We start from the raw sequence: 17,391 nt of genomic DNA, 5'->3' as shown, positions 1-17,391 counted from the left end.
AAGCTGAAAGGAAAAGAAGAAGATTATTAAATTAAAAAGGTATGTTGTGTATAGTTTTAAGGCTTATTTAGTTGAAAATTATTTAGACTTGCAGGTAAATGACCCGCAAACTCCCCCCCCTGGTGCCATCACATGGTCGATTGCTGTGCAAGAGTCAGATTCTGGCTGGCTGGCCAAAATTGTCGGACACTTCGCTGGCCTGCTTGCGAGTTGCGGTGCCAGGCGTCGAATAAAAATCTTAATAGCACCAAGATGCCAGTAGGTGGCGATAGAGCAACGTCTTTACGGTATACCAGCGCACAAAATCTTCTTTTCCTTTAGGCTTTTACCTTCAAGGGGTCAAAATAAACAGCATAAATGATTTTTTCCTCAAACAGTGGTGGATTATTTCCTGAAAAGAAAGAATAATTCAGCTAAAATATGAATTCATAATACATACAATAAAGTCCTTTAACGGGCACTCCACCTGGATTTCAACCACGACTCTGAATATGCTATTAGCTTTCATAAAACTGGATTATGTTCAAGATTGTGGGTTGGACAGTGCTTTAACTTTTCATCTTTTAATTGGAAATATAGATAATGGATATGATATGCAAATCAAAGAATACCAATTAAAATTGTTTTTAAAAAATGTAGTTTAATGAGGAATCAGCCAGCCCTCCCTCAAACATCTCCAGTGGTGCTGCTCGCTTCCATTAATGGAGCTTGCAAGAAGGACAGCATAAGCCCAATTTTAGATTCGCTGCATTAGCCTCAAGTTAGTTTTATCGTACTTCAATATTTTTTTGTCACTTTACTTGGCCATAAGTCAATCCTCCATTAAGCGTCTCCAGCTGGTCCAGAAGCTGCTGGTCACCTCCTGACTGGTACTCGTAAGAGGGAGCATGTAATTCAGACTCTGGCCCTTCACTGGCTCCCAATACATTTTAGATTTATGTTTCGTTCATGTTATTCGTTTTCAAAATCTTTAAATTTTTCAAATCTTTAAATGACCGTGCACTACCTTAACTCCTCAACCTCATCCGCCCCTTCTCATGTTCTCGGCACCCCAGGCTTGCGGAGCAGATATTGTGAGAAGTATCAAGAATTAAACGGAGGCTCAGAGGGGATCAAGCCTGTTCCGTTGCTGATCCTTCTCTCTGGAAAAACTTCAGCAAAGGTCCTTACTGTCCATCTTAAAAACCAGCCTGAAAACTCACTTGTATTCTTTGGCATTTGACTCAGCGTGACTCAGAGTTGATCTTAGTTTTCCTGTTGGATGCTTTCTACAGTATTTTTCTCTGATTTATTGCTTTATTGTTGGAGGTATGACAGTTACTCCATGCACAGCGCTTTGTACATCGCGATGTATGTTTTTTAGTGCTCCATAAATACAGTTGAGTTGAGTTGAGTTGTGTTGAGTGGAGTTGTCCAATATTAAAACGAATTTGAAGACATCATTGTTATGGTAATTTTATAGATAAAGTGACTGTGTGAGAGCATTTCAGAATAAATCACAGTATTTCAATAAACTAAAAGATAGAAGGCTTCAGAAATTAGTTTGAGATCTTTCCAGTAGTGTGTATATGAGAATCCTGAATTAATGTATAAACAGGGATGGGGATAACATGCAAAGTCCAGACTTCACGCAGGAAGGCAGCGGGCGGGAATCAAATCCATGACATCTGTACTGTATTGTGAGGCACACGCTCGAACCAGTCGACAATAAGCCACCTTTAATTATAAATACAATGAGTAATATAATTTTTCATCCATCCATTTTCCATACCGCTCTATCCTTATTAGGCTCGCAGGCTTTATCCCAGCCGTTTTGGTGCACTATAAACGGGAGACACCCTGAAGTGGTTGCCAGCCAATCACATATATTTTTTCAAACTATATATATTTGTTTATTGATTGCAAATACTTGTCTGTTGTATTTTAATTAATAAACACAGACTGATAGCCTCAATATTAATCATCATTCAACTTGTCTTGAATACAAACAGTTTGATTAGTTTTTCATCATTAAAATGTTATTTCTTCTTTTTCTTGTAACTTCTTATATAATTGACCAGGCCCATGTGTTTGCTTCAAGAACCGAAAGCGGCCCTTCAACCGAAAATACTGTAGTTTCTATCCCTGTGTCATACAAACGCATAATTAATGCTTTTGTTTTCTTTTAATATAGTCTTTGCCAATGAATAATAAGACTGTTGAATTCATATTAAAAGGATAAAAAAACATGTCAAACAACAAAATTAATTTGAGCAAATCCAATAACAGTGATGCCAGTCTTCCTGATTTAGGGACAGGGTTTGAGCATCGCTTATGGGTGTATGGTACCCACCAGCACTATTGTCTTTAGGTCATTCATTCCGTTTTCAAATTCCCAGTCTAAGACAATTTCAAGTTTACAAATGCATTTCCACCTCTTATTATAAACAGTCTCAAACAGAAATGGCGGGGGAGAGACACAGATGATCTTCTCAGCTGTCCTCACGATGCGCTACAGAGTCTTACGGCAGGACATGGTGCAGGCGCCGTACCACACGGTGATACAGCTGGTCAGGATGCTCTCTATGGTACCGCGGTAGAAGGAGGTCGTGATGGGGGTCGGGGCTCCAACTCTTTTGAGCTTGCGGAAGAAGTACATGCGCTGGTGGGATCTCTTGGTGATTGATGCCGTGTTGTGGCTCCAGGACAGGTCTTCGGATATGTGCACTCCCAGGAACTTGGTGCTGCTCACTCTTTCCACTGCAGCACCGTCGATGGTTAGTGGAGCATGCTGGGGGCGCACTCTCCTGAAGTCCACAACAATCTCCTTCGTCTTCTCCACATTCAGACGAAGATTGTTGTCCTTGCACCACGTGGCCAGGCGGCTGACCTCGTTCCTGTAGGCTGTCTCCTCGTCGTTGTTGATGAGGCCCACCACAGTTGTGTCATCCGCAAACTTTTTGAAGAGGTTGGAGCTGGGTGATGATGGTGAGCAGTCGTGCGTGAGCAGAGTGAAGAGGAGGGGGCTCAGCACACACCCCTGGGGGGCCCCTGTGTTCAGCGTGATGGTGCTGGAAGTGTTGTCGCCAACTCTGACTGCCTGTGGTCTCCCCGTCAGGAAGTCCAGCAGCCAGTTGCACAGGGAGGTGCTGATCCCCAGTTTGCTCAGTTTATCGGTGAGTTGTTGGGGGATGATTGTGTTGAATGCTGAGCTGAAGTCGATGAACAGCATTCTGACGTAGGAGTCTCTGGTCTCCAGGTGGGTGAGCGCTGTGTGGAGAGCAGTGGAGATGGCATCATCGGTCGAGCGGTTGGGCCGATATGCAAATTGGAAGGGGTCATGGTTGGGGGGGAGGGCAGCCTTGATGTGGTTCATAACTAGCCGCTCTAAGCACTTCATGAGGATGGGAGTGAGTGCGACCGGGCGGTAGTCATTGTGGCAGGTGGGGGACGACTTCTTCGGGACCGGGATAATGGTGGTGGCTTTGAGGCACATGGGCACAACAGCCTGGCTCAGAGAGGTGTTGAAGATGTCCGTGAAGACATCTGTGAGCTCCACAGCGCAGTCTCTCAGAACACGGCCAGGAATGCCGTCGGGACCCGGGGCTTTTCGTGTGTTGGTCCCTCTGAGGGATCGCCTCACGCTGTCCTGGGACAGTGCCAGCACCTGTTCGCCGGGAGGTGGTGGGGTCTTCTGTGCTGGAGTGCTGTTGTCTGCCTCGAAGCGGGCGAAGAAGTCGTTCAGCTGGTTCAGCAGAGTGGTGGAGTTCTCGCAGGTCTGTGGAGTGGGCTTGTAGTCTGTGATGGTCTGTATCCCACGCCACAGGTTCCTGGTGTCTCTGCTGTCTTTGAAGTGGTTGGCGATCCTCCTGGAGTGCTGTCTCTTGGCCATCCTGATGCCACGTGACAGGTTGGCCCTGGCTGTCCTCAGGCCCAGCTCATCGCCAGCTTTGTAGGCAGCGGTCCGAGCCCTGAGGAGCCTGTGGACTTCACCCGTCAGCCATGGCTTCTGGTTGGCCAGGATGGTGACAGATCTGGTGACAGTCACGTCACCCATGCACTTCCTCATGTAGGAGGTAACAGAGTCTGTGTACTCTTGGAGGTCGGTGTTGTTGTTGTAGGTGGCCGCTTGTCTGAACATGTTCCAGTCAGTGTTGGAGAAGCAGTCTTTGAGTGCCTCTGACGACCCATCAGGCCACACCCTTATCTGCTTCTTGACTGGTTTGACGACTTTGACAAGTGGCCTGTATGCGGGCATTAACATGATAGTGGAGTGGTCCGAAGCTCCTAGGTGGGGGAGGGGGTAGGCTTTGTAGGCTCCTTTGTGTGTGGTGAAAACATTGTCCAGAATGTTGTTACCTCTCGTCGGAAAGTTAATGTGTCCATGGAGATGTGGAAAAACACTTTTCGGGTTGGCATGGTTGAAATCGCCAGCCAGGATAAGGAAAGCATCTGGGTGGGCTGTCTGTTGCTCGCTGATGTGCTGGTAGAGTTCATTCAATGCCGCGCTCCTGTTGTTAATTGAGCTCGGGGGGATGTAAACTGCTACCAGCAGTATGGCACTAAATTCCCTCGGCAGGTAGAATGGCCGACATTTTATGACCATAAGTTCCATCAGTGGCGAACAGTGTTTGCATACCACAACAGCGTTGCGGCACCAGGCATCACTGATGTAAACACAGAGTCCCCCGCCGCGAGTCTTCCCCCCCTCGACGAGCGCTCTGTCTGCCCGGAAGCTAGTTAGCTGGGCTAGCTGGATGGCACTGTCCGGTATGCTGTCGGTCAGCCATGTTTCCACAAACACAAAGGCACAACACTCACCCACGGCCTTGGAAGTTGAGCGGAGAAGTCTGATGTAGTCCATTTTATTGTCCAGCGAGCGCACGTTAGCCAGCGTGATGGTAGGAATGCAAGGCCGGTGGCGGCTAGCCGCGAGCCTAATGCGAATACCTCCACGCTTTTCCCTCTTTTGTTTCCTCATACAGCGCTTGTGGCGCCTCCACCCTGGGTTGGGTGCAGGAGTGGGGGTCGGTGGAAGAGTGGGGCTCAATGGACGAGCCGACTCCCTGAGCAATCCATGCTTGCGTAGCACTTCTGCTTCAGCTGGTTTAGGTTTTAAAAATGAACTGCCGATGTCGAGCAGAACCTCACGGGAATAGGTACGCCTCGGGTGTAGCGAGGCCAACGGAGACGGACATTTGCACGAGTAAGACAAACACAATAAACACGAAAAAAACAATTTGCCGGGAGAGAGAGGAGCCGCTGCGTGTGCACGCGCCGCCATCTTGGAAAAAAAAAAAAAAAGCATGTAAACATTACTTTTTTTTCTTTTTTCTTGAAATCATTCCAGTTTCCAGTATTGTTTGGGGGGGGGGGGGGTAGTTGTATGTTCTGTGTGCTTGACAATGGCAATGCATGTGATGTTATGCAGATGGTGGTGGAGGAGTCGGGGGGTTGTAAAGGATATGCCCTTGAAACAGTTTATTTTGCAGGCATACACAGACTCCACTAATTGTTCCTCCCGCATTTTGCCTCCTCCGTATACGCCGACACCCATAAACAAAAGAGTAAGACAGAAAAAAGTCTGAAAGATTGACATTTTGTCCGTGATTGAAAGTGTGACATGAAAACGTGCCAGCGCAATCCCGTTGAATGTTAAAACCTACATCGATGAAGTATGACTTGTTTGAAACTGGTGATATGTGATTGATGAAGCAAGTGATACAGGCCCAGGGAGAACATACAAAATCCACACAGCAAGGCCAGAACTGGAATTGAACCTGATAGCTCTGCACTCTGAAGTCAACAAGCTTACTACTCGACATATAATATGTGCTGCCTGGAAAATATAAATACTACTGGAATTTAGTTTATGACTCTCTCTTCCTCTACTGCTAGTAGTCTTTTGTCTCAAATTGTAATCACTCATATCATTCAGATACTTTAGTTTAAAAAAAAGCTAATAAAAATCACAAATACAGTCCGTCAAAAGTTACTTCACACAATAGTTGTGCGGGGGAGTTGTATGTGTGTGTGTGTGTGTGTGTGTGTGTGTGTGTGTGTGTGTGTGTGTGTGTGTGTGTGTGTGTGTGTGTGTGTGTGTGTGTGTGTGTGTGTGTGTGTGTGTGTGTGCGCGTGTGCGCGTGTGTGTGTGCGTGCGTGCGTGTGTGTGCGTGTGTGTGCGTGTGTGTGTGTGTGTGTGTGTGTGTGTGTGTGTGTGTGTGTGTGTGTGTGTGTGTGTGCCTCGACTGGGATCACCACCTTATCGTACCCTGAGAGCTATGTCGGCCGGAGTCTTGCACTCCTGGCAGGGTCACCCAAGCCGAACAGGTTGAGGGGTAGAGGCCAGACAAAGAGTGATCCCAAACCCGCACCCGGGGGTAGGCGTAGGCGGAGTCCAACAAACAGAACTACCGGCAGCCCCCTGCAACTCCTGCCAGAAAATGGTCGTCATGAGTATGCTCATGACACCAGAAACTCATCTGGTAAGAGCGAAGATGGTGGAAGTGTGGACTGTGCACCCACACACTCACCTTAATCTCTACCTTTGCGCAAGCTTCTTGCCCCAATCTCCCCCCCCCCCCCCTCCCATGGAAACCCAAAGTCCTGTGACGATGTGGAATGGCAGTGGGCACAGGCCAAGGATGTGGCTGGAAGTGCCTAGCCAAACCATGCACACAGGCGACAATGGAGTGATGGTCGTTGATAGTGCGGGATGGAGCAGCGCATCTCCTCGGCAGCTTCCATTGTGTCTGAGCAGCTCCACACTGCTCACCCCTGTGATGGGGAAGGACCTAGAAAAAGTGGTCTAAAAATTGTCTGCTCTCCACACTCCGGACGGTAAACCGCAATCGTCGGAGCATCCCTCCTGCGGTCGAAACTTCAAAAAAACGAATCACAAAAAAACTAAGCATTGCTTCGTGGAATGTCCGCACGCTGTTGGACCTGGCTCAAACCGCTGAGAGGCCCCACCGGAGGACAGCACTTGTAGCCATGGAGCTCGCAAGATACAACATCGACATTGCAGCCCTCAGCGAGACCAGACTACATGGAGAAGACTCCCTGACAGAGGTTGGTGCAGGGTATACCTTCTTCTGGAAAGGGGTCCCCGAAGGCAACCGCCGTATCCATGGAGTTGGCTTTGCTGTGAAGTCCCAACTGCTGCAATGCATTCCGGAATCCCCTATTGGCATCAATGAAAGGCTGATGACCTGGCGCATTCCCTTGGCAAAGGGACGCTTCACGACGCTCATAAGTGCTTATGCACCAACTCTGGATGCCAACCACATTGTCAAGGATGAGTTCTACGGAGCTCTGGACACCATCCTGCAGAAAACTCCGGCCACGGATAAGCTCCTCATCATGGGAGATTTCAATGCGAGGGTGGGCATGGAACATCTTGTATGGAATAAAGTTATTGGCCAGCATGGAGTGGGAAAGATGAACACCAATGGCCTTCGGCTACTCTCCCTCTGTGCAGATTATCACCTGGTCATTACTAATACCATCTTCCAAATGAAAGACAGGTTCAAGACCACTTGGCAGCACCCCCGCTCCAAACATTGGCACCTCCTGGACTATGTGATTGTCCGTCAGAAGGACATACAGGATGTAATTATTACCTGTGCCATGCGTGGAGCTGAGTGTTGGACTGACCACCATATGGTCAGATCCAAACTCCTCATACGCATACATCCCGTCGTCCAAGGACAGCTCCCAACGGAAAGGTCTGCTGCACAGCACTGACCAACCCCACCATCAAAGCCAACCTTCAACGTCTCCTTGCCGAAAAACTCGACAAGATCCCAGAGGAACCGGTCGACTGGCAAGCTCTGCGTCAGGCTATTTACAGCACAGCCTCAGAAGTGCTTGGACAGTCAAGGAGAAGACACCAGGATTGGTTCGATTCAAACTCGGATGAAATACAGTCCATTCTAAAAGCAAAACATGAGGCCCACAAAGCTCTTCTGTCCTGTCCCACATCTCACACCCGGAAAGCAATATTTACTGAAGCAAGGGCAGCAACCCAGCGCGCACTCCGTGTCATGGAGGACACCTGGTGGTTGCAGAAGGCACATGAGATCCAATATCTGGCAGACTGTAACAACACCCGGGGTTTCGACAATGCCATCCAAGAACTGTACGGCCCTAGAAAGCAAAAACTTTCTCCAGTGCAATCTGCTGATGGTTCTGTGCTCCTTAAGGACCGCCATGAGATCCTTGCTCGCTGGGCAAACCATTTCGAGACCCTTCTCAACATCACCAACCCCGTCAACTCAAAAATTCTGGACAATGTTCCAGACCTGCCGCCAATCATGAGCCTCGACACCCCACCGTCCTTTTTAGAGACCAGGCAAGCCATCATGAGCCTTAAGGACAACAAAAGTGCTGGACCTGATGGCATCCCTGCAGAAGTTTACAAACACGGAGGTTATCTCCTCACGCGCCGTCTGCACCTCCTTATCTATAACATCTGGGAACACGGGAAGCTCCCACCGGACTGGAAGGATGCCAACATCATTGTAATCTACAAAAAGAGAGGGGACAAAACAGCGTGTGGGAATAGCCGAGGAATCTCTCTCCTCTCCACCGCAGGGAAAATTCTGTCCAAAATCATGCTCAGTAGGTTGGTCAAGCATCTCTAAGAGTCTGTGCTTCCAGAAACGCAGTGTGGTTTCCGGAAGACAAGATCCACCACAGACATGATTTTTGTATTAAGGCAGCTTATGGAGAAGAGCAGAGAACATCACCTGGACCTCTACATAGCCTTCATAGATCTCAACAAAGCATTTGACACCGTCAACCGTGAGTTGCTATGGAAGCACCTCTCCAAACTTGGGGTTCCACCCAAGTTTCTTTGCATTCTCCAGCAGCTGCATGACGGGATGCAAGCCAGAGTATTCTTCGGAGAGCTCCAGTCAGAGCTCTTTGGGGTGAACGCTGGGGTGAAGCAGGGCTGTGTCTTGGCTCCAGCACTCTTTAATATCCTCCTTTCTGCCATCACTTGCCTATTTCACAAAGGCATCCGACATGAAGATGGCATCCGCCTGGAATACCGCCTCGATGGAAACCTCTTCAACATCAGACGGCTCCAGGCCCACACAAAGACAAATATCTGCCACATCTGCGAACTTCAGTATGCTGATGACTGTGCTGTACAAGCTCACAGCTCAGAATCTATGCAGCATGCTCTCAATACCATTTCTAACTTATACCAGTCTTTTGGTCTCCAGATCAACATAAAAAAACAGAGCTCATGTTCCAACCTGTGTCGCGAACTCCCACACCACCCAGCCTTCACATCAATTTCACTAAATGTAGTGGATTGTTTTACCTACCTTGGCTCCACTTTGTCCACCAATTGCTCCCTTGACATTGAAATACACAATCGTATAAATAAAGCCTCATCCTCGTTTGGACGTTTACGCAGAGAGTGTTTATGAACCGTAACCTGAGAATTGGAACCAAAATTGCCGTATACAGCGCAGTATGTCTGTCCACTCTCCTCTATGGGGCAGAAACATGGACCACATACCGCCGGCACTTAACTACCCTTAAGGCCTTCCACATCCGGAGCCTGCAGAAGATCCTTGGCCTGTCCTGGGAAGATCGAGTTCCTCACGCAGACATCTTTCAGCGCACAAATTCCATCTGCATGGAAGCAGCAGTTGCAAAAAAACACCTTCGGTGGATTGGACACACCATCCGCATGCCCGATCACCGCCTGCCCCGCCAAGTCCTCTATGGACAGCTGAAAGATGTGAAGCGCTCTGCAGGGGGGCAAAAGCGACGCCTCAAGGACTACACCAGGGACCTCCTCAAACGAGTCAACATCAACATCACGGAGCTCTAAGCTTTGGCCTCAGACCGACAAACCTGGCAGACCACTAGTGCCAGGATAGTCTCTAAAATACATCAAATCCACATAGACAGACAATTAGAGAGACGCAATCAACGGCACCAGCGGGCGGCTGGTACCCCCCTGCCATCCGGCCTCCCATGTTCCATCTGCGGACGTGTCTGCGGCTCAAGGATTGGGCTCTATGCCCATGAAAAGTGGCACCAGCGACATCGTCGCTAAGCCCCCCCCCCCCCCCCCCCCCCCCGCCCCAACATCCCCTCCCCAAGCGTCATCATCACCTATGATGGACAGCTAGAAGAAGTGTGTGTGTGTGTGTGTGTGTGTGTGTGTGTGTGTGTGTGTGTGTGTGTGTGTGTGTGTGTGTGTGTGTGTGTGTGTATCTGCGAGTGCAAACTGTCAGCAGGGTTCACTTACAAGCAGCGCCGTCAATCTCACGCCCGAACAACAGGAAGCATCTGTTTGTTTAAGGCGACAGGATCTCCTAACACGGCGTATCTATGTTTACTGCATCTGGGTCTGTTGTCATCACTAACCTCAACACACACACACACACACACACACACACACACACACACACACACACACACACACACACACACACACACACACACACACACACACACGCACGCACGCACACACACACACACACACACACACAGACGTACAAAAAAAACACACACGAAAAAGGTTCATTAAGGATGCAAAGCTATTCAACCAGTGTATTTAAGTTCAACATTAGTTACGAGTATTTTAATGTTTTTTTTTTCATATCCGGTAGCGAACTGGAAACCATTATAATAATATTACAGTGATACCTCAGCGTATGAATTTAATTGGTACCCAGAAAGTGTGTGTAAGGTGAAAAGTGTGTCTTCCAAAAAATAATTTCCCATAAAAAAAACATTAAAATGACAATAATCTGTTCCCAGGTCCCCATAAAACACAATTTTCTAATAAATAAGCCAGAAAACTGCACGCAATATACCTTATTTCATGTATACTAAATGTGCTATTATATTGTAAATAAAGAAATAAACTGTAATGTATAACAAAGTCATTTTATTTAACTTTGTGATGGTCGTTGATGGCATGATGGAATGGGAAGGGGTGGGAGGGATGGAGTTACTATTTGGAAGGCGAGTCAGATTCCATAAGGATTGTCGGAAGGAGGGTTAGACTATCTGTCATCGGCTTATGCCCAGGCTTATGCCCACTTTTCTTCCTGGGTAATGAAAGTCCGGTTAGGCATCTTTTCCCCCAAAAGGCCGGTTTCATCAGCATTAAACACTTAATGAGGAACGTAACCTTCTTCTTCCACCATCTTGAGGAATGATTCCTTGTAAGCTTCGGCAGTTTTATCGTTAGAACTGGCTGCCTCACCATGACGAATGACACTATGAATCCCTGTACGACGCTGAAAGTTCTCGAATAATCCGTGGCTAGTCTTGAAATCGTCAATGGATGACGAACTTCCAAGTTGCCTCTTGACGATATCCGAGTGACGTTGCCATGCTTTTTTAACAATATTTCATTCACTCATGCTGTACCTTGCTCGCTGCTTTTCGTTGATCAAAATTAAAAGAAGTTTTTAAACCTCTTCTATTGCTTGAGACCGTTGCTTAGACAGCACGGAAACACCCATATCAACACACACACCTGTAATAGCTTCCTTGTTCCGAAGGATGGTAGCAATGATCGACTTTGCATACTCGTACTGGGACGCTAAGCCACACAAACGACCACCTCGGTCGTGTTTCTCGGTGATCTCCTTCTTCTGCTCGACCATAATTTCGTTTTGTGTCCTCTTCGGCTGAACATTAGCCTGTGGTGGGGTCTTTTTCGGTCCCATAATAGCAAATGTATCCTTGATAACAAACCACGTATGCACTCAGAGAAAGGGTGTGTGAAAAAGTAGTCCGACAGCCACAGTGGCGCTTTTCGGCTGTGTGGTTTGGTGTTCTTCCGCCAAACACTAGTCCGCCAGCCACCGTGGCGCTACAAGATTCTATTCTCGCGAATTTAATGTTCATAAAGCGTTTGTAAGCCGAGGTATCACTGTACTTTGCTTTTTTGGGGGGCAAACATTATTGTGCCCCACATATTTGGGCCACATATTTGGGTGGGTTTGGATGGATGGATGGATGGATGGATGGATGGATGGATGGGTAGCTACTGTATTTTCCGCACTATAAGGCGCACCGCATTATAAGGCGCACCTTCAATGAATGACATTTTACAAATTTTTCCATATACAGTAAAGTCTCGTTATATCGATATCGGTTATATCGATAGTACCGCTTATTACGATACTATTTTCATTTCCCTTGCACATTTGTAGTCTTTTTATGTATAATTAGTACCGTTTAGTACGATACCCGGTTATTACGATAATCCGGTTATTACGGTGCTCCTTTTCATCCCCCGCCGGCCATTTTTGTTATTTATATCGATATATCCGTCGCGTCATTGGTCAACTTGGTCACGTGTCTTGTTACGTGAGCCGCCATCGGTCGCGCCATTGGTCGACTTGGTCACATGAGCCGCCATCGATCGTGCTATTGGTCGACTTGGCCGTGTGACTTTGTCACGTGACACGTCATCGGTCGCGCCATTGGTCAACTTGGTCACGTGTCTTGGTTACGTGTCACGCCATCAGTCGCGCCATTGGTCGACTTGGTCAGGTGACTTGGTTACGTGCCCAGCACCCGTGTAGCAGAGCCATTTTCATTTTCAGACGCTAGCTCGTGTGTAGCAGACGAGATTGAAGTGTTTGTGTTAAAAGGTAAAAATGGGAAGCAGAAGAAGATTGATGACTTTTTTAAATTGTATACATAATAGAGTAAGATGTAAGCGTTGCAGTTTCCCTGTTGTGTTATGTACATGCCCACTGTACTGTATATGAATGCAATCGTTTTTTGCAACAATGTTTCTTGTTTTGTCTGCTGAAGCGCGATGATTTTGAAAATTATTAACATTCCATACTGTGTATTAAAGGACAGCCGATGTCACTTTTTATTCAAATGCAAATAAAAATGACTTCACGCCAAGACGTCTTGCATTGCTTGTGAATCCAAACAATGGCTTCAGATTCGGATAATATGCTTTCTTGTTACACATCCAGCTATGAATATGTTTCAAATACACTGTCGTTCTGAAGATTAAAGCATACATGTTTACAATCATTAAAGAATTATATGTGCCATTTTGAGGCAACATTGGGGGAACATCTCTCACCCAAAAAAAAAGGGAGCTAATGGCCAGCTCCGTTTCTTATATGGCGCTTGGCTGCCCTCTTTTGGCGGCTTTTGTTTAATGCAGTTCGGCGCAGGATCGGATATATCGATAGTCCCGGTTATATCGATATTTTTTCGGACTCCCTTGAATATCGATATAACGAGACTTTAATGTATAAGGCATTGTAAGGCGCTACAGTAGAGCCTGGGGTTACGTTATGCATTCGGTGCTAACACTGCTTAGCCTTAGACGGTGCTAGACGCTGCTTAGACGGCTGCTTAGAATGTCAACAAAACAGTCAGATATGTCAGTCAAACTTTATAAATAGATTACAAATCAGCTTTCTGACAACTCTATTCACTCCCAAAATGAATAAACAGCTGTGTTATGTCGGAAGAACGAGAGGAGAGGACTTGCCTGCGAATGGTCTTTATTTACAACTGCATCATTCTCAACTTGATGCTGTTAACAACCCTGCTTTATGACACTGCTTTACAACACTGACGCGACGTCACGTGACACGTCACAAACTGTTTTATTATTTTCTCTGAGGTAAAGTATTCGTATTTTCGTGAAACAGTTCAAGCTACAACGCGTAGTGCATCATTTATATCACATCGTAAAGGGAAACCTTTCCTCCATTCAGTAAACACGTAAAAAACATTTTGATGCTGTTACGGTGAATTAATAAACTCTTAATAGTGCAAAGCAATAACAATCACAATAATAACTCTAAAGCAATAGCATAATAACTGTTGTTGACGCGTTCATGTCCCATACCTGTCAACCTGTACGTTTTTGCCGTACAAACTACGTTTATTATGCATTTTAAGACGTGTACGACGTACAAGAAAATCTGCACGAAAAAACGCAAATTTGTCAATTACAGGTACCATCCGGTATACACCGACTATCACGAAACAGCAAATCAATCAAGTCAAACGAGTTCGCTGCAGTCGCCTCTATCTCTGTATCATTTTTTTCATTGCAAATGAAGCGAGCGGTTTGATGCTACTGTGCGCATGTGTCTACCGCCAGTGGCATACAATAGAGAACACTGTAGTAATTAAGCAACATTTCATCATTTATTAATATTATGTACAGAATGATATAGCGAAACACATGTACAATATTACATGTTAAACTACATAAATAAACACGCTTGAAAAAAATATGGTGTGAGATTATTTTGTATTTTGTAAGGGAAAATATGACAGTTTGTAAGGGCATGGAGCCGTGGAGGTTGACAGGTATGATGTCCATATTCACAATATGACCAAACTTGTTGAACTGTAAAGACACAAAGGAAACTCGTAAAGATCAGTTCAATCCTCATCAACGAATCCCTGGAATTTTTCTTCCATGTCCGAATTGAACAGCTGGACGAATGCGGCATCCAACACGCCCGGCTTTGTCTCATCCAAGTATCGGTAGTCATTCGTGGAGTCAGTGTCGCTATCGTCTGGCGGTTCGGTGACAATTCCTGCCTTCTTGAAAGCGCGGACCACAGTTGAGACTGATATATCAGCCCAGGCATTTACGATCCACTGGCAGATAGTGGCGTATGTTGTCCGGCGCTATCTCCCCGTCTTGGTGAACGTGTGTGTCATGATGCCAAAAGAAATGTTAAATAATTTTGTGTTTTCTGGATTTTGGATGGGAGAAAGGTGCGCATTTCTCCCCATCCAAAACAGTAGAATTGGGCGACCACTAATTGACTCTGAGAAGGTGATTGCAACCACCTGGAAATGTCCAATTGCCGCTGGGACCTGATTGGCCAGAAGCTCAGGTGAAGCACCTTTAAAACCAGACTGAGCCAGTTACTTCAAGGAAGAAGAGGGAGAAAGGACAGCCTGGAGAGCAGTGTTACCTGTGGTCTGCCCAAAACCTACATCCATTGCAACTTCAAATAAAGAAACCTCAAAATATCCGTCCTGGATCTGGCTGAGTGAACTTTTATCCTCTTTCCACCTGCTTGCTGTCTCGCCGCACAACAGTGTGTTCACCTTCTGCTATCCATCGCTCGCACGCAGTGTGCAGTCTAGCTTTGAATGCTCTGTAGACACCACCCCAGCATGCACCGCGCACTACTTCTACGGGGGGAAAATGGAATCTCGGCTGCTTACCGTAGTTGAGAGACCTGTTGCGGGTCAATATTGATCCATATATATGGCGCACCGGATTATAAGGCGCATGGTCAACTTTAGAAAAAAATTAAAGCATTTAGGTGTGCCTTATAGTGCGGAAAATACGGTAGATATAGAGATAGAGAGAGCAAGAGACAGCAAGAGAGAGAGAGAGAGAGAGAGAGAGAGAGAGAGAGAGGGATAGAGAGGGATAGAGAAGGATAGAGATAGATAGATAGATAGATAGATAGATAGATAGATAGATAGATAGATAGATAGATAGATAGATAGATAGATAGATAGATAGATAGATAGATAGATAGATAGATAGATAGATAGATAGATAGATAGATAGATAGATAGATAGATATACTTATTGTTCCAATATTTGTTGATGAGAACTGCTGCACTGGGTTTTGTCACTGCAATGACTTTTTGGGGGGGAATCAAGAAGGCTGAAAGAAGTTCATGGGGTGGGCACGAGAAGTATGGGGAGGGCTGAGACTGAGGAAGAGGGTGTGGAGGAGGGGTGAGGGAGCCGAGGACGAAGTACTTGGAGGAGAGGAGACGCATCCTCTGCGCAGTGGTGGGAGCAAAATCTCCCAGTGAGCGTCGGACTCATCCGGTACTTTGGGCGCATTTCTCTGATTTTCATTACTTATTTGTATTTGTGGTGTACGATACGTGTATCGTGATGTGGATTTACAAGTTACTGCTGACTATCTCCGTGCTCTCTTACTCAGGTAAGCTTGACCGCCACATCCACGTGAGCGCTCGAGCAGACGCGTGTGTGCGCGTGTGCGTCTGTGCATATCATGACGCACAACCAAGTAAAATCATTCAATCGTCATCCAGCATGACAAGATCAATTTGGTTTGCTTTTTTTCCAGAAATACTTTGTTTAGCTCACGTCGACCAGTGAGTGTCAATTCCTATCTCGAGTGTCAATTCCTATCGTAAAATGCGTCTCCCCGGACACTTGCACGTGCGTCTGTGCGTGTATGAGTTGGGGAACTCAAATTGTAATCCTTCCTGACCGCTCTGGATCACCGATTTGCGTGCGTCATCATCCACTTAGTGTGGGTGCTCGTCAACCTCAGTCAGCAGTGATGTTACCACCATGATCCGCTATATAATAATGAATTACTGTGCGTCATTATGGTACTGTATTTACCATAGTCAAAACTTTCATCAGTCAACAACAAATCTGTGATGACTTTTAAACAGCTTTTTTCTTATTGTCATTATCCCATATTTTTTTATTTTAACATATTGTTAAATGCTTATTGCATGGTTATTGTACTATATGGTGTGTGCTGTGTATTGCCAAGTGAATATCAGTTTAATTTAATGTCTCAAAATGTTCCTGTATGAGGCATCACAGCAAAGTGTTTGGAAGTCATTGGTTAGCTTGTTTGGCGAAGTTCTGAAGGATAGTTTGGGGCATATAATGTGTGCATGGGGCATACACGTTTGTACATTCTCCCCATTGTTGTGTGGTTTTTCTCTATGAACTGCAACTGCCCCCTACATTAGAAAAAAACATGGATGTCATGTTTACTTAAGACAAAATTATGAATGTAAGTGGTTGTTTCTCGGCCCTCAGTGTGTGCATCAATAACAAAGTGAGTTATGGCACACAATTAATGCTATTTATGATTCAGCATTTTGTATTTTATTAAAGTTGTTGTTGTTGTATGTAAAGTTGTCTGGTATATCAAAGTATCCTGTACATCTGGTACTTGTAGTATACTGTAACATGCTATGGCACATTTGCAAAGTTCATCCTGATCTGCTTGCCGGAGAAATACGTTTTTTTTCTTCAGAATGTTTCTTCATATTAGGAGCAGCTCACATAATGATGCACTCCCCTGCAAACTACAACTACAATATTAAACCAGAACTTAGCATTAAATGTACTTTACATCTCATTGGCTTGTACTAAATTTAATGAGCATTTTTTTCTGTATGTGATGTGATTCTTTCAGAGGGTAGAAGAAATGCACTGCAAGACTACATCAAGACTGATGGCTTGCGTCTGTTTCTTACACCCCCGAGCTCCTCCCATCCGACCAAAAGTAGGAAGGTCAGCATGGCCAAGTGCGCTCGAATCTGCAGCCGTAACAAAAAACTCCCTTTCACCTGCAGGTAATGCCTCCACTCTAATGTCACTGCACAGAACGCACTGAC

The 17,391-nt window shown here is 45.9% G+C and overlaps 1 protein-coding gene across 2 annotated transcripts in view; it reads left to right on the top strand.

The window, feature by feature from the left end:
• The first annotated feature begins 15,724 nt into the window (after positions 1–15,724).
• Positions 15,725–17,391, top strand: part of hgfb (hepatocyte growth factor b) — a 43,796-nt gene continuing 42,129 nt past the window's right edge. The window contains exons 1-2 of one of the 2 annotated variants that reach the window (XM_088996828.1): positions 15,725–15,826; positions 17,190–17,349. In XM_088996828.1, coding sequence (XP_088852954.1) covers positions 17,294–17,349 — 56 coding nt within the window. In that variant the 5' untranslated portion in view covers positions 15,725–15,826; positions 17,190–17,293. Of the gene's footprint in view, positions 15,945–17,189; positions 17,350–17,391 lie in introns of both variants that reach the window. The other variant, XM_088996826.1, reaches the window with a different exon arrangement.

This window comes from Hippocampus bargibanti, linkage group LG05, assembly GCF_051943395.1.
Source record: "Hippocampus bargibanti isolate YZ-2025 linkage group LG05, ASM5194339v1, whole genome shotgun sequence".
Taxonomy (NCBI): Eukaryota; Metazoa; Chordata; class Actinopteri; order Syngnathiformes; family Syngnathidae; genus Hippocampus; species Hippocampus bargibanti.
Note: the sequence above shows the minus strand (reverse complement) of the source record. Positions and strands in the feature narration are given on the sequence as shown.